Here is a 21,252-nt window from a genome sequence, read left to right on the forward strand (position 1 = left end):
TTTAAACTCTGCACATGGTTTATTACATCTTTCATGGATAGATTTAAATGAAGCATAGTTTGTATTATTTCAGACCTAACACAGAAAAAAACAATAATGACAATGGCAAACCAATTCAAAGGAAAAAAGAACCCATAGATTTCTAAAATAAATCTACCGGTAGTTGCAATTCTCTCTCTTTTCAACAGTAAGTAATGATTTAAAATGACCTTAAGGAAGGATTTTTCTAATGACTAGATGGTTTGGTTAAGCACCTGTGACTACTTTATGCCTGAAAGGTCAGACTCATAAGCACTTGGGTTAGGTTAAAGTACTTTTTTATTTTACACACTTGGTTGATGCATGCCGTTTAGATGGAAAAGGAATCTCATTATGTAAGCCTCAGTGAAAGACATATTTAGATAATGGAGTGATTAGCAGATGACAAAAATGGTGACATCACTTAACAGCTCATAAGGAAGAAAAATACAAGCTGCAGATTAACCATTTCCAGACATTTTTTTTTTACATTGGAAGATGATTACTAAATCCTATTTAGCGTCAGGAGGGGTACTACAGGGATCACTATGACTGATACTATGTGGGTCCTCAGAACAATGTCACGTATAACATAATATCATGCTAGACTCCGGACATTGTCTTCTATATAGGTTAGCTGGAACTAGTACAATATGTCAGAATCAGGACACTGTCCTCTATCCCTGAACATTAGAATCAATGTATGATGTCAGACTTGGGACTATATCCTTTATTTCTGAAAAATGTGATCAGTATATTATGATGTCAGACTGCGGATACTGTCCTCTGACTGTAAACCAGAACTGGTATTTTATGTTGTTACACTCAGGTTACTGTCCTCTAGCCCTGTAAACAGGAATAAGTATTGTATGGTGTCAGGCTGAGGACACTGTCCTATAAGAGTATTATATAACGTGAGACTCGGAACTATGCCTTCTATATCAGAACATTTTAATTGCAAGATTTTACTCTAAATTTTACTACATATAAGACAATGTCCTACATTTAGTAGCAATATTTGTTGTATTCTATGAAATAGTTCTCACAATATGTACAGGAAAAATATACCTGTACTAGAAAATCGATTCTATAATTATCTATTCTTTTACTTTAAATAGATCCGTAATTAGGAACAATTACAACTTTTTCCAGAACAAACACAGCATATAACTAGTGCAGATCAAGCAGATGGATATACTGAAGAACAGCTCAGCATTTGTTCTTCTAGGAATAAATTCCCAGCCTATGCCATATACTGTATTCTTGATTGGCTGTGAATGGTCACATGAAATCAAGTGTAATAGCTTTGATCATAGCATTTTATAATTTGCAAGCAAGCATTTTAAACTGATATATTCTTATTGAGCAAAATATATCAATCACCAAGTTTAAAACCTCAGCTAACGTTGGCTGAAGAGACGTAAACTACTTTTTAACCAACAGATCTAGTACTTCATTTGCGCGTAATCCCATGTCAGGAAGACTTAAGCAGGCCACAAGACACTAGAGTGGTGACATGACGATATACAGATCTAATGTCAAACTAGAGCCTCATACACATATACAATCTACTCACACATTCACATTTTGGAACAGGGAAGGGTCACAATAAATGTTTTTTTTTTTTTTCTAACAAGACTGTCATCAGGTCAAACAAAAACAGTACTAAACAGCAGTACCCACAAAGGTGATTTGAAAAATCTTTTCACGCTAATGCAAACAAACGAAAATGTAATAGTAACTATAAATCACAATGTTACATTGGTGATTTAATATCTCACAGACAAGAAATATTCAGGTTCGCAGCAGGATACAGAAGCCTATACAAATTGCAATACCTACTGGCAGTGAAGCACTAAATTGACATCTCCTCCACGGTGCTCACACAGGGTAGAAATAACTTGTTCATATAAAATGTCATTTATATCAGCCCATTCAGCAACATTTGCAAAACTAATGCATAACTTATATACAGGTGCTAAAGCCTACATAGCAGCTATAAGGAAATATTAAATTGTAAAGGGTTTTATTGGAACACACACTTCCACCACAATAATTACAGGTTTTAAGATTATTAATAATGCAGAAAATTTACAATTGTGGTTTTGTACTCGTTTTTGGCCAGTTTACACCTGCAACATTAGAGGAATGAGTCTAAATCCTTCAGAAACAAAGTGGTACTGAACCCAAACCTATAGTCCCATTTGTTCACAAATAATTACAATGTCCTTTTATCCAACTCTCCCCTTCCCCTTTTATTAAACTGTGATTTTTAAGTATCTTTAGTTTTGTATCTTTTGGCCTTCTAAAAAGGAGGGGCCTATTGGGTGTGTATGGCACCAATCAGAATTCGCTGACAGTTGATTTTCACCTGCAGTTGACCTCCTTCTGATCTGTATTTGACCAGCGTTAAGCATGATTTTCGATCTCACAGACTTGTATGGGATTGCAAAATCCACCTGATACAAACAGAAGCCTGTCAAAAAAGGCCTCAGAACTTTGGGCCAGGTCCTGCAGGGGTCATATTAAATTATGAAATTATGGGACTGCCATAATTTAGCTGTACAGTGGGGTTCACATAATTGAGGTCCAGTATTCATCGTCCATGTCTCTTTATATACAGCAGTCTGAATGGTGAAAGTCTGGGTTGGGATGCCAATTTATACACATTTTTTCCTGGCCTAAATTATTTCCGAGGATCACCCACTAATCAAGGACACTAGGCTGCCTTCTATCATCTAAGAGGCATCTGTGGCGCTTACAGCTATTAGGAAAGTCTCCATGGGTATTTAAAACAAGCATTCATCAGAGAAATAACGGTCTTAATGGTGAAATATAAACTCACTATAGTCTGTTAACAGCTCATAAAATGCCTAACAAGCAAAATTGCAATGGTAAGGCTGCATTGATTGCAATTGTAAGGCTGCATTGATTGCAATGGTAAGGCTCCATTTATGGCACATGTGAGGCTGCATTTATGGCACACATGTGAGGCTGCATTTATGGCACATGTGAGGCTGCATTTATGGCACATGTGAGGCTGCATTGGTTGCAATGGTAAGGCTGCATTGGTTGCAATGGTAAGGCTGCATTGGTTGCAATGGTAAGGCTGCATTGGTTGCAATGGTAAGGCTGCATTCATGGCAATGGTGAGGCCGTGCGAGTTATATGCCGATAAATACGGTATATCCAAATAACACGCCCAAGCTCATCCGTAGTCCTAAGCAGCGCTCTGGGATTCGTTGGGGCCACAAAAGAAATATATACAGTATATCCAAATAACACGCCAGATCTCATCTATTCACCACACAGCCACAAAGGCAAGATAATTCTTGTTGGGCAGTGTAGTAGTGCTCAGACGAACACACTTAGACCAAATTTTAATGGTTCAAAGAATGTCAGGCAAAATAGTCGGCCCTCACGCATGTTCACTTAATCGAATCTGGCCATCTTTGAAAAAGTTTGGACACCCCTGTCATAAAGTAATCATAGCTAGCTGTGTGTAGTAACATTATGCATGGATGATACTATATCTTCATCAATATGTATTAGGCAAAATGAAGTGCACTTCCTACAAGCTCTATTCCTTTTTGACTGAGGCACCTTGTTTCAAAAATTCTGTATAAAAACAGGCTGCACTCATCTGTGTTAGACAAGGGAATCAATGGGCTTCTGTAGGGTCTTTGTGCTGTGGATGCAATTTAAACCCATCAGCCATCATATCTTACACAACACTGAAATACTGTCCTTTCATTTCATTATTCCTAACAACTTCCAGCTTCTTCCAGCTGGTTTATGACAAAAATAAATAAATATCTGTTCACATTCTAATTTTAATCATTTACGAGTTATGCACACACCACTCTCAAGGATGTGGTCAGGCCTAAATTTATTTTTAATCGCCTGTTCTAAGCAATTATACTTTCATTAAGAAATTGTTGAATGATTAACATGTCATAAATACGCAGTGGATTGTTTGCATTATGACACCACAACTGTGTCTGAAATACATTTTACAGCAATAGAGTATGTGGAAACAGAGAACAAAGCTTACTTTTGGCAATCTGAATAAAACAGAACTCTAGACAAACATATATGTATATACTCATATATACACAGTTATGTGCAAATGTTTTAGGCAGGTGTGAAGAAATGCTGTAAAGTAAGAATACTTTTAAAATATATATTTATTTATTGTTACATTTTGTAACTTTACAAAATGCAGTGAGTAAACAGAATAAAGATCTAAATAAAGATCTAAATCATATCAATATTTGGTGTGACTACCCTTTGGCTTTAAATCAGCATTAATCCTAAATCAGGGATTTTGTAGGATTAAAGTTAGGTGTATGATTAACTAATTATACCAAACAGGTGCTAATGATCATCAATTTCATATGTAGGTTGAAACACAGTCATTTAAGAGGAAGTAAGCCTTTTTGTATTCTTTGTACCTATTAGGTAAGCCTAGAATAAGGCTTGCCTATAGGTACTGTAAATATCTCTTAAACGTGCACCGTTTAGGAAATATTTATTGTATACTGCACCAACGATGTCATCGGCGCATGTTCTCTGAAGGAAAAGGTCACCAGTGCCGTTCCTTCAAATGCCTGTACCATGACCGGCGGCTCCTGTGCAAATGCGCAGGAGTAACGTCACACGGCTCAGGCCAGTTACACAGCTGGAGTCATGGACGCCAGAGGGAAGATAGGCAAAGATGGATGCGGCCTGAAGTGGGGACGATGAGTGCTTTGTTTGTAGGCAAGTTTAACATAATGTGCTAGTATGCATTGCATTGCATACTAGCACATTATGTGGTAGATTTACTAAAGCTGGTGCACTCAGAATCTGGTGCAGCCATGCATGGTGGCCAATCAGCTTCAAACTTCAGCTTGTTCAATTAAGCTTTGGCAATATAATCTGTAAGCTGATTGGTTCCTATGCAGAGTTGCACCAGATTTTGCACTCTCCAGCTTTAGTAAATACCCCCATATGTCTTTACTTTACAGGTAAGAAAAAGAAAAACAGCGTTTACTTCCTCTTTAACTGAAACAGAAACAGCTATGTAGAAGGCTTAAAACTGAGTGAGGAACAGCCAAACTCTGCTACTAAAGTGAGGTTTTGGAAGACCATTTCATGTCACATCTCATACACCATGGAAAAACAGAGCCCAGCAACAAGACACAAGGTAGTTTTACTTCATCAGCAAAGTCTCTTCCAGGCAAAGATTTCAAATCAGCCTGGGGTTCATGCTCTTTTGCAGAAGCACGAACAGGCAACCCTGAGAACCATAGGTGCAGTGGTCGGCCAAGGAAACTTAAGGCAGTAAATGAAAGACATGTCATGCTTACTTTGACATTGGAAGATGTCCAGCAGTGCCATCAGCACAGAACTAGACAAAACTAGTGGGACCCAGGTACACCAATCCACTGTCTGGAGAAGTGTGACTAGACATGCTCTTCATGGAAGAAATGTGGCCATGTATATATACATGATCACAGCAAAACATCTGCCGGCACCCGCTGATCGTCGGGCAGAGATTCAGAATGTTGCTCTGCCTATGTAAACAAGGCACAGTTCCGTTCTGATGGGGGGGGGGGAGGGATGAATTTTGTGTCAAAAGTGTCAGTGTCCAATTGTCCGCCGCGATATCGCAGTCCTGCTATAAGTTGCTGATCGCTGCCATTACTAGTATAAATAAATAATAAAATAAAAATTCCGGTACATATCCCATAGTTTGTAGATGCGATAACGTTTGCATAGACCATATAATATGCTTATTGGGATATTTTTAAAACAAACATGTATTGGCCTAATACATGGAATTACATATTGGCCTAAATTTATGTAGGAATTCGATTTCTTTATTGGATATGTCTTATAGCCAAAAGTAAAAAAAAAAAAAATGTATTTCCAAAATTGTCGGTCTTTTGTTTGTTTATAGCGCAAAAAAATAAGAAAAGCAGTGGTGATCAAATACCACCAAAAGAAAGCTCTATTTGTGGGAGAATTTTTATTTGTTTTTTGGGGTACAGCACTGCATGACTGCACAATTAGCAGTTAAAATAACGCAGTGCCACAAAAAGTGGCCTGGTCATGAAGGGGGGGGGGATAAATCTTCCAGAGGTCAGGTGCTTAATGGACCCATAAAATAAAATTAACTGTATGTAAAGGATTTTTAAAAATATGTACATTTTTTTTTATAAAACTAGAGATACTTTATTTGTAGTTTTCAGAACTTCCTGGATAAGTTTGCATATGACAGACCCCATACCTATATACAGAGTTCTTTAACATGTTCAAAGGAGCCTCACATTTGCAATACATTTAAAAATCTGGAAGCTGTGCCTAAACAATGAAACCAGATCTCTAGATTTTTTTCTCTCCTTCATTACATCCTGAAATATTACCCTTTCAGGTCTGTATGTAATTACATGTAATAGTCATTGTGCATTAAAATGCACATAAAAAACCCTCATAAGAACATCTGCCAAATGTCTTGAAGTTAGCAGGAAAAAAAATCAACACTGACAATATTCTACTTCTCCATTTTGACAAAACACAATTACATAAGCCTTTTGTTCTGCTAATATTGTAACATTTTTGTACATTGCCTTATGTGCTGTACTAAGAACATCTGAAATGTGTGCAGTGGTAATTTCTACACTAAGACCCCATACACACTATACAACTTTTGCTGTCTGACTTCCTTTAGATTTACCAAAACAATATAGTGCAACTGCCTGATTGCATACAAATTGAAATTATTATATGGTTTTGGTAAATCTAAAGGAAAAAAAATCTACAGAAAATTGTATAGTGTGTACACAGCTTTAGAGAGATGTCAGCACTGAGTAAACTTAGGTTTTTGCATCAAATCAATCTAACATTGGATTAATTAAAAAATAAAGAACAAAAAAAAAAACTGATGGATGAATGTTACAGACAAAAGATGCTCAAAGTGACCAGATAAAAAAAAAGGGTTGCATCTAAAATGACTTGATTTCATTTCCATCAGTTGTATAGAACTTGTGGGCCAGGACCGAAAACAGGCTTTGAAAAGACAGTAAAAATGCTAAATTAATATGTGGTCCCTTTGATGAATTTTGGATAAAGCCAGCAGCAGACCTGGGGAAATGTATGCACGGGTTGATGGGAGGAGACTGTTTAGCTCATGTAAAATACAGAATTGTGCAGTACATTGGTAGCTCTACTCGCGCATTAAGAACAGCACTCTGGTTATTAAATATTTGCATGAATAAACATTATAGTCAGGATGAAAAAGTACAGTGGCTAGAGAAGGGAAAAACTCATAAGTGTGGGTCAACATCCAAACAGGATCAAGTTCTGTTGAAATGACAGCCCAGCTATAGTTTTTTGTGAATATTTTGATGAAACCAGTACCAGTCCAGGACACAGACTGCTGTCACCATAAGAAGAGGGCTTTAGGCGTGTCAAAAGTGATGTCATATTTAATAATCCATTTGAAATAAGTGCAAACTACCCCAATACATCACTTTAATCAAAAGAAAATCCATTGCAGCTTCTGTCTGTACCCATCATGGCCCAGGTCGGCCTTGATTTGCACACAGCTGTACAATCATCTTTAAAGTAAATGCCTTTTGTTTGAATTCTTACCTCTCATAATGCCTACGTGTGCATGTAGCAGCACTAGTACTTCCTGGATTGCCACCTAGTTCATCATATATATGTTTCCATTGCCTCCGTGCAGTAATCTGTAAAATACAAACAAGAGCTTTTATATTAATGATTTGTCATATTATTCACGTTGTGATATTGCAATTATATTCTGTGCATGTTATACAACAGAAGTTTATTGTGTAACAAAGTGCAAATGGCCATGGTGTACAGTGCCCCACAGAAACCAGACATTGACATTCATTAGTCTAGCCTACATATGTTTACAGCGGAGCTTCAGGCTGATAAACACCATTTACTGCAGTTATGCTTCTGTTAACAAATCATTCAATGTATTTTTAAATTATGCGATATAAGAACCTGAATCTGTATTTAGATTGGCTTCCTGTAACTCCTAAGTGTAACACTTAGGCCGCGTACACACTGAACCTCGGTCCATTCTCATCGGATTTGTCCAACCGTGTGTACGCGACCTTAAGAGTGGGAAGGTCAGAATTAGGTTAAAGTGTTAACCCAAAAAAAATAAATGCAATGGTCCCTTAAAGCCGATTAAACAGCACAGTGCTTTGTATTCTGCCCCATTCTAAAACTGTAAAAAACTTGAACCTGACACTTCCTGTGTCCCCCTCTATGTGCTGACAACAAAAATTAGGACTGCTGCATCATTGTCAGTGTATGTCCATTCGTCATCCGCCCTGCTCTACTCTCATCTCTCCCCCTGACCCCCTCCTCCCTGCCTGTCAGCTCCGTGTCTGTATCTCTTTCTCCACCCCCGCCGCTATTAGTAGAATTAAAACTTTTAAATGGCCACTGCCAGCCCCTCTATTAGAACCTGGCATAGCACACAGTACTATTATTTTATAAAAACGAGTTTTGTAATATACATTTCCATGCAAGTAATTCAAAAACACAAAATATGTACATATATGGGCAATCTATATGTGAGATATAGCACATAAAGTACATCTTAGGCCTCATGCACACTGGATGTTTTTACAGCTGCTGTTTTTGGCTTCAGACACTTTTTTTTCTGCAGCCAGTAAACTCCCCAGTATGTTATCCTATGTGTCCATGCACACATAGGCGGTTATCAGTTTTTGCCTGGGGCGTTTTCAGGCTTGAAATAACCCCCAGAACTAGTGGGTTTTAAGAGGAGTTTTTCAGCTGTAAAAACAGTCCAACTCTGATAAAAGCTGAAAAACGCTGCAAATTTCAATTTTTTTGGGCTATTCTGCACTTATAGTTTTTGAGCCATAACCTTCTATGGCAGTATAGTTTTGCTAAAAAAAACAGCTAAAAAAAAAGAGAAGCACTACTGCAAAAAATGCTTAAAAACTCATTCTACAAATAAAGCTTTCTACAGCCAACGTTCCTTTCATTTTTAAAATGTCCAATGTGCATGAAGCCTTATACTGCAGCTGTGTTTCTAGAAATATAATGATCCTATATAAAACCAGGCAAAAAAAAACCTCATGCCCATAACTGTTACTAGAGATATGTTTATATCAAACTAATACATACTATTTTTTTTTTTTTTACAAATCCTTTGTCGGTACCTTAACCCCTTCCATACAGGGCATTTTCACCCCCTTCCTGCCCAGACCAATTTTTAGTTTTCAGCGCTGTTGCACTTTGAATGACAATTGCGCGGTCATGCAACACTGTACCCAAATTAAATCTTTATGTTTTTTTCTCCCCATAAATAGAGCTTTCGTTTGGTGGTATTTGATTATCTCTGCGGTTTTTATTTTTTGCGCTATAAACAAATTTAAAAATATATATATATATTTTTTAATTTTTTATTTAATAAATATATATATATAAACAAAAAAAAATTTCCCCAGTTTAGACCGATGAGTATTCTTCTAGATATTTTTGGTATTGCAATAAGCGTATATTGATTGGTTTGCGCAAAAGTTATAGCGTCTACAAAATAGGGGATAGATTTCTGGCTTTTTTATTTATTATTTTTTTTTTTACTAGTAATGGCGGCGATCTGTGATTTTTATTGTGACTGTGACATTGCGGCGGACACATGGGACACTTTTGACACGTTTTTGGGACCATTCACATTTATACAGCGATTAGTGCTACAAAACTGCACTAATTACTGTGTAAATGTGACTGGCAGGGAAGGGGTTAACACTAGGGGGTGCTGAAGGGGTTAATATGTTCCCTAAAGTGTGTTCTAACTGTAGGGGGGAGGGGACTCACAAGGGGAGGAGACAGATGTGTGTTCCGCTGTACTGGGAACACAGCATCGGTCTCCTCACCTCTGACAGGAGGTGGATTTGTGTGTTTACACACACAGATCCACACTCCTGCCGTGATCACCGGCAATCATGAGCGGTGCCGTGGGCGCGCGCACCCTAGATTGCCGGGAAGAAAGGACGTCATATGACGTCCACCCGGATCGAGGGAGGGTTCCTGCCTGCGTCATTTTATAATGGCCCGGTAAGGAAGAGGTTAATCTATCATGTCTAAAACTAAGAGAGACACACCTTAATTGTGCTTACATTTTTTTTATATATAAGGGTGCACAAGATGCCAGGGATGGGTCCTGAGTGGGAGATACATTTCTCGACTACTGGCTTGCATGTAAATTGCACAGAAACGCACAGCGCATTCCTGTGCAATTCATGGTGTGAACCAGCCCTAAAACATGGTCCTAATATACCATGCGATCTGTTGCAGGCAAACACACTAGGCCTTATCAGACCTGAGCATTCTGCGGCACCATGTTCCCAAAGTGCAACACCACTCAAACACTCAAATTCATAATACACGTTGTGTTGCTTGTCCCCTATCGTGTAAAGTTCAAAGAGTGCATGAGATTCTTTGTTGAAAAATCATGCCATTTTGGGCCCATAGACTTTAATAGGAGCACCTAAAAAAACACTTCAATAATATATGCCAGGGGTCTCCAAACATTATAAACAAAGGGCCAGTTTATCGTCCTTCAGACTCTTGGAGGGCTGGACTTTGGCCAGCGGGGGTGGAAATTTTCCTGGCCTCAGTGGGACTAAACATCTGGTATTAGGGGGAGGAATAGTGGCCCATCTGTATCATAGGGAGGAATAATGCCCCTTTAGTGGTGTCAGTGGGAGAAATGGTGTTCCACTGTCGGTGTCAGATGGCAGAATAGTATCAGTGGGAGGGATAGTGCCCCAAGGGCCGGATAAAGGCAAGCGGGCTGCAGTTTGGAGACCACTGATATATGCTTATGCGTGTTTTCCAAGAGCTCCCATTTAAAAAGAAGCCAAGCATCATTCAACCAGGAAGATTGAGGATGTACACTCCAGTCCTGCCCTCTGAGGTAGGTGTCGCCATGACTCCTTGCGATCACAGTGCAGAAGGGCATCAGCGTGGCTCTGTGCATTATGAATAAAGGCCCAGCTCCACAAAGACTGATCTGAAGAGAAGCAAAATAAAAAATGCAAACGTCTACATGGGGGGGATGGTGATATTTTGGTGGGGTCTGTTTCTGCCACATTTCATTGTTTGAATGCAGCTGCTATATTTATGCCTTCTTGCTGCAGATTACCACTGATCATTGTTTCTCCCATTATAAATCTATATAAATGCTCACATATTACAGTTTCTAAAACGTTGACATGAAAGATATCGGTGTATAATCTGTACATATGCTGGAATCCTCACAGACTTTATTGGCTGGTGAGTTATTTGAGTGTCCTAGTTTTCTACAAGTCACAGAAGAGAATCATTAAACTTGAATACATCTTTCATATGCTTTCAGGACAAAGATACTGATTTACATTTACTGCAGCACTGCAACAGGATAAATACATTCAGCTGCAATAAATTCCATACATTAGGAAATTGTCTGACCTGGGAAAAATTCCTCATACCCACCCCAGCCACATACAGTATAGGATAAATACTACGTAATATAGTCTCAATTATTTCTAGGAAATTACCAATATTGCTTTTACTAATATTTTAATATTATTGTGCATTGTTTTAAAGAAAACCATTTCCATATACAAATTAGTATATACATGTACATGGGGAAACCATATTTGCCTATTACAGGATCTGTTTCCTTTCCTGCAGTGCTATGTATTTGTTCACTGTTCTTCTTGCAAATCAACATCTATAAGGCGGCAGGCCTTACATTAATCATTTTTTTTTCAACCAGCTGGTTGAATGAGAAAACAAAAAACAAAAACAAAAAAAAGATCTGAATTATTTCCACTGTGCTATTGTGTTCTGACAGCGTGGAGCCTTCCCACATATTGAACGTAATTTGTCCGGCTGCTGTTGAACCGGCTGAATTTTGATCCATGTATGGCTGCTGCCTTTAGTTGGCCAACACACTGAAAACAATGCACTTCCTACATTACTGATATCTTATCTCAACACAAAGGTAAAGTAATGGTAGTGTCTTATCTACAATGCCTCTAGTCACAGTGGCTAATCTACAAAACACTAGATATACTACCATAACAAAATAATGGAAGACCATGTCAAAATGTGAAAAAAAAAACACTGCAACAATAGCTCAAAATATGCATTTATTAGAAATGCATTATACTTTGCCTTTATTACACATGCATCCAGCTAATCTAAATGTTATTGCTGTTTTTGAAACAAGGACTTCAAAGTACGGAGACACTGCAGACTATGTTCATTTTAAAACTCAACCAAAAAACTTTTATTTTAAGCAAGCGAAATACATTAAAAATCTTAGAGTTTGTTTTCTTTGGAAAGCACACTCATTCTGAGTAAAAAAGACTTTCCCCTGCCAGCATGCTTTGTAGTGGGACCATTGGTCTCTCTGTATAAGCAGTGGTTTCTCTCCAGAGGTCAGACAATACTTTTGTTGAGTCAGACTTAAGACTCTTCAATCAGCAAAGCTCATGACCCTGCCGATTTGAGAGCCCAAGCTCGAATGCCCTGTACACACGATCAGTTCGTCTGATGAAAACGGTCCGATCGACCGTTTTCATCGGACGAACCGATCGTGTGTGGGCCCCATCGTATCGTTTTTTTTCCCCATTGGTGAAAAAACTTAGAACCTGTTTTAAAATTATCTGGTGGTTAAAAAACCGTCTGTGGGCAAGTCCATGGGTTAAAAATCCACGCATGCTCAGAATCAAGTCGACGCATGCTTGGAAGCATTGAACTTAATTTTTCTCAGCACGTCGTAGTGTTTTATGTCACCGCATTCTGACACGAACAGATTTTTAACTGATGGTGTGTAGGCAAGACTGATGAAAGTCAGCTTCATCGGATATCTGATGAAAAAATCCATCGGTCCGTTTTCATCGGATGAACCGATCGTGTGTACATGGCATAACTCATTCAGAGGTGCATTACATCTCTACAGAGAGACCACTGCTTCAACACAGAAAGCAAGGGTCCTTCTCTACAGCATTGCTGGATAAAACTGGACTTTCAATTGGGCTCATATTTTTATAGTTGGTAAGGTTGAATAAAAACACTAGTCCATCCAATTCAACCTGTGTACTTGGTTTATGTGTGTTCATGTCAATAATCATTTCTCATATTCCTGTATATTGTGTTCACCAAGATACATGTTCCAAGAGTCTTTTAATCTATCAATACTTTCTGTTGACACCACCGATTGTGGAAGAGAGTTCCACATTCTTATTACCCCGAGGCCTGGTTCACAATAGTGTGACGACAGACATTGCATGTGATTCACACTGTATTGCAGTGCAGATCACATGCAATGTCTGTGCGATGCAAATTCAGCCATACAAAATGTATGGCTGAAATCACACTGCATTCGCACCATAATGGTGCAGGACCTTTTTTTTTGTCTGCACTGGAATTGGATCGCATGGATGTTCATACCTATGCAATCTGATTTCTGCACTATTTGACAGTTCACACTGTTCCCGCTTCGCATGTCACCTGCCGGCGTTTCACACTGCCCTATGCGTACCGCTGCGGGTGTCAATAGAAAGTTAATGACACCCCCAGAACTCTCAAATGGTGCAGTAAAAGAACAGCAAGGGAAACTCAGAAAATGTACTCATGTTACAGTAACTCATGGTAAAAATTATACATGTAAAAAAAAATAAACAGCAAAGCAAATGTGAAAATCAAGCAAGCCATAGTCTGTATTAAACTAGCGTTATGCATACACACTTTCCTTATTTTACTTGTTTTGAAATCTATTCAGAATAAGGAAACATTCTCTTTCTTTAAATTCTCAGACAGCCAAAAAACTGCATGTTTTTCAAGTTTACATGCATGTAAAATTACAGACGGGGGGGGGGGGGGGGGAGATACTCCAGATTACAGTATCCAGCAATTAAACAAATACATTTCATTTAATCAAAGCAAAATCTGGAAACAATTACTGCTGACATCTCGTATTTCTCTAGTACAGATGTCATATCTTGAGAATGCGTTTTATTTCAATGCTGTAAGTTGCAGGAAAAAATAAAAAAATCTCAATCTTTTCTGCTTTATCTAATGTTTTCTTGGTTCAAAGAACATAGTGTGCACTCCGTGACCATCAAAACGTATTTGTGAGCTAAATATAGAGCACTCATGTCAGATAGCATTAGTTAATAAAAAAAAGAGAGAGAGAATTTTCTGAATAACTGATAACTTCCTGTTTATCTGCTGGTGGCTTTTCACCCATTAAGCTATTTTACACCACAATTACAGCAGAGAGAAGCAAAACTCACTTTCTTAATGGCCCCATCTGATTATGTTTTAAAGCTTTTAAACACATTCTACATTATTAGACATGAGCAGATGTCAGGTATTTTGCCAAGTGAAGTTTTCATATTTTTTTTTTTTTTACAATCTTGGCTGCTTATACAATAATAAGCTTTTTCTTAACATGGGAAAAAATTACAGACCCAACTAATTTCCTTGACGGGGAAGAGTTACATGTGTTTTCCACTTGTACTTTTTACGACAAGTTTACAATTCTTCTAAAGCTGGAATTAATCAAGCTTTGCTTCGAGACTGTTTCAATAAACCCCCAATGTGCTTTGCTATTCTGAAATATTGTTTATATAAGCTTTTATTCCAAATTGGTTAAACTGGGAAAAAACGGCATTGCACAATTCATGCTTCTCAAACAATCCCAGAAAAATGTATTCTTAAGGCTGATCTTTGCCAAGAGTCAGAATTTCAAACTATGCTCAGCGAAAATGTTTTTCTCCTACTGCCTGTGTGTTGAAGGGTCAGCCCATTAAAGAGAGATATTTTAGTTATAGATGGAGCTTTGTGGACTGAGTCATGCTCTGGCTGAATGTGTCAGTCCAAGAGTAAAATTCCTGTCCTACAACTCCCGACTCTGATCCCGTCTACCTACAGTTGGGTATTCTGACAATCTTGGCATGTTCTAGCGCCTCATGTTGCATTCACCATGATATAAAGGCAACTAATAAATCAACAGTGAGAATGAGAACTCCTCAAAATGACTATGGCAGACAATCTGACATTAAAAACCCAAACACAGAGATCAAATCCAATCCAAGAAGCTTTCAGGTGGTTCAAAGCTGTACTACAGTATATGCAAACAAGTAAATACACTATTCAAATACATATTATAAAAGCTGTTTTGGCTTCCATTAAATGTGTTTGTATTGTCCACCAGTCCTAAGATTTTCACAACCTTTTCACACAGCACTTGGCCCTGATGACCTGACTTTCTTTATTAGAGTTAAGCAGTGGCTAATGAAATGGAATAATGGTATGTACCACAATTGTCCATGCTCACACTTCTGCCCAATGATACCCAGATCCACCCCAGTCATACTTTGAACATTAACGCTACTTAAAATTATGTCATGTCATCTCCTCTTTTGTAAAGGTGGCCACTGTACAGATATAGTTCCTACAAGTGCGCCAGTTAAAGGGAAACTAAAGAGCTATGACACCTGTCTAGGTCACTATAATTTGGGTTGTGTATGCACTGTTGAGGCTCTCAACTAAATTATGGGCAGAAAGAACCGTTGATATACATTCTCTGTGTTGCTATGCAATTATGAGTACTAGCTACCACGCTGCTAGGGCAATTGAATGGGCAGAGCATTAAAAGGGAACATTTATAAATATCAGATGACATTTCATTTGTGCTGGTGAGTCTCTGCCATAATGGAGGTGTACAGTGGTGTGCACAAAAATTGTCATAAGTACAAAGTTCATGGGTCTGTGTTGTAGCAGGCAGCAGTAGGGAAAGTGCTTCCATGATGCTGAAATGTTGGTGTCAAAAGGGTGTGAGAGAGGTGGTCATGGAGCCAAAATGTGCAAGTTTATCTCCTACTGTGTGTATATATATATTTTTAAGGAAAGTACAGGATGTTCAAATGTTCCTAAGGCCAGAGTTCTATTACTAGAGCCAGCGAGCAGAGGGCCGCAACACAAAGTAACTGTTCTTAGCTAAAATCCCCTTTTTTCACGGAACATGCTTTGCATAACCGGTTCTAAGCTAGATTTGAATATTGTGACAATGGGGGTTATTTACCAAAGGCAAATCCACTTTGCACTAGAAGTGTAAAGTGCACTTGAAATTGCAGTCGCTGTAGATCTGAGGGGGACATACAAGGAAAATAAATAACAGTATTTTATTATGCACATGATTAGATAATAAAATCAGCAGAGCTTCACCTCATTTCAGATCCACCCCTCAGATTTACAGCGACTGCACTTCCAAGTTTACTTTCAGTGCAATTTCAAGTGCAGTTTGCACTTGTAGTGCAAAGTGGATTTGACTTTCGTAAATAAATAAATAAACCCCAATGTGTACATAAGCTCATGATATGCTTTACCCTTCTGATTTGAAACCATTATGTCTCATAACAACTATACAGAAAATACATTTTTGCCTCGCCAGCCTATAGACCCAGGCGTTCATAGCCTGAAAGTAAACCTTGCCTTGATGTTCATTCTAGAAAATTGATCAGATCAAGGACAGGACTTTTGCATTTTAGGATTTAAAATGCTAAGAAACATACCATGTTGACACATAAGGCAAACCTTTCATAGGTTTTAAAGGCCTCAAATGTGGCTCTTACAAAAAATTATAACTCTGTATTCACCCCCATTTTTGGGGGGGGGGGGGGCGTATCACCTGAAAGCGCAGGCTCCTAGTTGTCCAGAGCTCCACAGAAAACACATAAACCATAAAGTTCTAATATGTAAATATCAACTTACTAATGTACCAGTGGTCTTGAGAATAAGGACGGGAGGGGGCAGGAAGGGCACAAGGCCATGCTACTTGCATCCCCTGTGGTTCATGACTGACTCATCAATGTAGTGGGGGGCTTCACTGCTCAACCATTATACAAAACTTAATTATCAACTTTATAACTCAAAAGGCTGTTAATTTTCTATGGGGGAGGAATGTTGTGGAAAGTTGTAAGTTCTCTGCAAAGCAGCTTATACCAGGACAGAGAGTCAGTCTCTCTCTCTCTCTCTCTCTCTACTGTATATATATATATATATATCATATAATTAAATACATCCTATTATGTCAAGTGCTGAATTACAAGCTGTGTCTCTCCGCCACTAGAAAGGAATTACATTTTTTACTTAGGGGCTTTTATGGAAGGAAAATGGCTGCATCTGATCCCAAAACTGCCAACTGGGCAACACAGTACTAGATTAATACTGGGTACACATTCATTGATATTTATACTTTTTATTGAGCAGAAATGCAAGCCTAAAGCCATAAACAGTGCTATAAAATGAGACAATCTAAAAACTTACCGTTTCATATCCTCCCAGTTTTTGAGCAGCTTGAAACATAGTCCAAAGGTTAACTGTTAGAAGGACAATAAGTATTTAGATAAGCATTAACCAGTGCACTTCAAACAAATGACATTTTTATTTCATTCACAAGAAAATTAAGCTGGTAAACAATGGTTTGAAAAAAGCTAAAGGCAGATTGCATATATTAGATATAATATACACACACACACCTAATTCGTTTTTTAGTTTTATAAAAACACACACTTAACCAACATTAACACAATGTGTGTAAATAAGATTTAGATACGTGCAAAAAATAGACATATTACAGAGTAGATTATTCATGTGAATTGAATAGCATGCCTTACAATAAGGGGTTTTATCTTGGGTCAACAGAATTACCCAATTACACGGTGATAAAATATATATATTTAATACTCAACTTAAATTATTTATTATATTAAATATTAAAAGAATACATAAAACAATAGACATATCTGTATTCTAAATGTTGGCAAAACACATGGCCATTTCTAGTGCTATACATTTTAGGAGTTTTTTGATGGTATACAGTATGTGCAGAAAGAATAACTGAAAGCTTAGTTATATTTATGCACCTATTTAAGAACCTAATGTTTAGCACACGGTTATTTTTACAGGGGGAATATGTCATGTGTGCAGACTGTTCAGATGTACAAAAGCCCTTTGGGGCGAAGAGGTCTATTTATAGTAGATGTGTTTCAGACGAGTATTGGGATCCCCTCTTGATCTCACCCAAAAAAGGGTTTTCATCTTTGGTTGCAGAAAGTAGCTGAAAAATAGGTGTTGAAAATGGACCTTTGATGACTTCTTCCACCAAAGCATTCATAGATATAAATGCTTCAGGAAGCGAATGCAACGGAATAAGTTTTTACTGTAGATGCATTTTATTGAAGGAAAGGCATTTTTCAGCACGCAACAAACTTCCTGTTTAATAATTTCAAACACTGTAAGCAGCCTCCTTTAGCTTAAAATTAACAATAGATTGCACTCTGATTCATGGCAATATAAATCAAATTAAACATTTACACTAACATAGAATGGAATGCTGCTGATTTTATTACTTTAATAAAGAATAGTTATTTGACATTGCTTAAAATAGATGCCCAAAAGGAGAATTCTGTATCCCTTAAATCAGGCATGTCCAAAGTCCGGCCCCCGGGCCAATTGTGGCCCGCCTTCCAGTTTAGTACGGCCCCCCTGGTGATTTGGATATATCTATCTTCTGTGGTCCCCAGGGCCACAAAAGATATATACCGTATTTATTGGCGCTGCCTCGGAGTGGACATGGAGGGCTGCGGGACAAACGCCTTCAGATTACATACAGGAGAATCTCCTGTTTACTCTGCGGCATCTGTAATAGGAAGTCCCATATCCTGGGCTGCCATTGGATGACTGTTCTGTCTATTATAGGACACAGGACTTTGTATTAAAGAGGCCGCAGAGTAAACAGGAGATTCTCCTGTATGTAATCTGTTGGTACTTGTCCTGCCACCCTCACTGTCCCCTCCGAGGCTGCAGATGGGCAACGATCAGGCTGCACTGATGGCAATGGTGAGGCTGCATTCATGGCACTGGTGAGGCTGCAGATGGGCACTGATTAAGCTGCATTGATGGGCACCGACCCTTATTTAGCTTCACAGTTCTTTATTTAAAATGTAATTTTTTTCTTAAAGTGACTCGGTCTTAAAGTGATGGTGCGTGTTATACGCTGATAAATACTGAATATCCAAATAGCATGCCCAAGATCATCTCTTCACCACACACAGCCACAAAGGAAAGAGCATTCTTGTTGGGTGGTGTATTAGTGTTCGAACGAACACACCTAGACTGCATTTTAATGGTTCAAAGAATATCAGGCAAAATGGTCGGCCCTCACACATGTTCACTTCATCAAATCTGGCCCTCTTTGACAATAGTTTGGACACCCCTGCCTTAAACTATTCTAAACTACTATCAGGCATTTCATCATGCAAATGTGACTTTTCCACAAAACACAACCCCTTTGACATTGCGATTAGTATACTAATTTCAATCTGCTCATTTATTACCTCTAAATAAAGTCAAGTTTTTATGATCTAAAATCTATTGTCCAAGTTCACTTTTAAATATTACCCTTGGTCAAGTAAAACAAAGTAACTGTTCACTTTATTTAGTGTTGCATATAAACTGGAAAACCAGCCAGTATCAAAATACAATTCAATGTAAAAAAACTGGCCTATATACAAGTTTCTATGTAATTTCTATGTAATTAATACTACTGTATATTTACAGTCTTGCACAAATGTATAAATAATAACAGAAGAGCTGGAATACTTGGGTAAACACTGCTCCAAGCTTCCATCTAAGCGGGTCATGTGACCAGAAGTCTAGTCCTTTGGGTATGTGATTACAACTGAAAGGACACAAGATCAGCCTTAGCCATGTGTTACTAGCTGTTGCAATTAAGTCTCCCAAACTGATGCCAGATAGTGTTTCTGTAGATAAAAAATACAAAGCACTACAAAGTAATTTGTTTGACACACACAAAAAAAAAGCAACAGACAAAACTAAGAAAAAAAAATAGAATTATTGTTTGGAAAAAATTTACAAAATAAAATAAAATCAGCAGGAAAATATCAGTTAAAAGGGACTATCACCTGGTTTTCAAAAAATAAAAAAAGTTACCAGCTACAAGTACACTAGAAGTCTTCATAGCTGTTTTTGTTCCAGTGCAGCCATCTTGGATTTGGGAGGCGACTGTCACTTCCTAATGACCCCTGTTGCACATATGTGAAATCTACCAACTGTGGTAGACTGTCCTAACCTATACCCCAGAGGCTGTGGGCAGGAAGGTGGAGCAGGCTGAAGGCTACAGCAGAAAGGTGCTTGCTAATAAAGCATGAAAATGTGTAAGAGGGAAGCTGGAGAGTTAGAATAACAGTATGTTGTAATTGTGAGTGAAGGTCTGCATTAAGGGAAGGAGGAGAAGAGTGAGCTATTTGGGGCTGTAAAAAAACATATTTTTTCCTAACTTGTGAGGTAGATTTAACATCATATGCATATTGAACTCCTCCTTTTATCTGCAGATGAATGGAAGCACAAATGCAAAAGTAACAATGTTACTTTGTATCTCTCTATCTTGAATATGAATAGTGTATATTTATAAACAATAAATATTGTGTCAGATGGTTCAGCGTTTCTAATAACTGTGGTATCTACACAACAACTTCTGGCTGTTATTTTGACAGCTGGAAAATTGCCAACAGGGTGTACTACACATACCCTGTGTACTTCAATTATGTTTTTTTAAGTGTGTTTACACGCATAGTTCACAGATGGTTAAATAACTTTTTTCCTCTCTTAGAGCAACACATAGTGAATATGAAAGTGTTTAGTAGCTAAAATATACGCTACACACAGTGTTTTTAAATCAGTTGAAACCTGCTTACTAGAAATCTATTAACATGCAGTATATGAATGATGCAGTCGCTGCTTGTTCTACAACGGAGATGTCATCCTGCCATAAGCAAGGCTTTAGAACTAAAGTCCAGTACACACAATGAGATTATAGGACAAATGATTGTCCGTTTTCGATCGAATCTGATAAGCTTACTAAAGTCACGAAAATTTGCATACAACAGAACATTCAGAAGTGATGTCATGTGTTGTAATGTGTTTGTATTGCATTTTTCAAACAGCAGCCGTACTGATTAAAATGAAAAATCTGACAATCTGGCATTGTACAAAAAAAGAAATGTGTGCATGTCTGATCAAATAATATCAAATGAATGTCCTAATTGGCTCTCGAAAACTATGTACTAACGATCAGATTATTGTACGATCGCTCCG

The 21,252-nt window shown here is 37.9% G+C and overlaps 1 protein-coding gene across 2 annotated transcripts in view; it reads right to left on the bottom strand.

The window, feature by feature from the left end:
* The window catches only part of ARID5B (AT-rich interaction domain 5B), a 368,024-nt gene that overhangs the window by 49,471 nt on the left and 297,301 nt on the right, over positions 1 to 21,252 (bottom strand). For both annotated transcript variants that reach the window (XM_040361996.1, XM_040361998.1), the window contains 2 exons: positions 17,401 to 17,453; positions 7,657 to 7,754 (listed from right to left, as the gene is read on the bottom strand). In XM_040361996.1, the coding sequence (XP_040217930.1) occupies positions 7,657 to 7,754; positions 17,401 to 17,453 (151 nt within the window). The remainder of the gene's footprint in view (positions 1 to 7,656; positions 7,755 to 17,400; positions 17,454 to 21,252) is intronic.

Source organism: Rana temporaria, chromosome 8 (assembly GCF_905171775.1).
Source record: "Rana temporaria chromosome 8, aRanTem1.1, whole genome shotgun sequence".
Taxonomy (NCBI): Eukaryota; Metazoa; Chordata; class Amphibia; order Anura; family Ranidae; genus Rana; species Rana temporaria.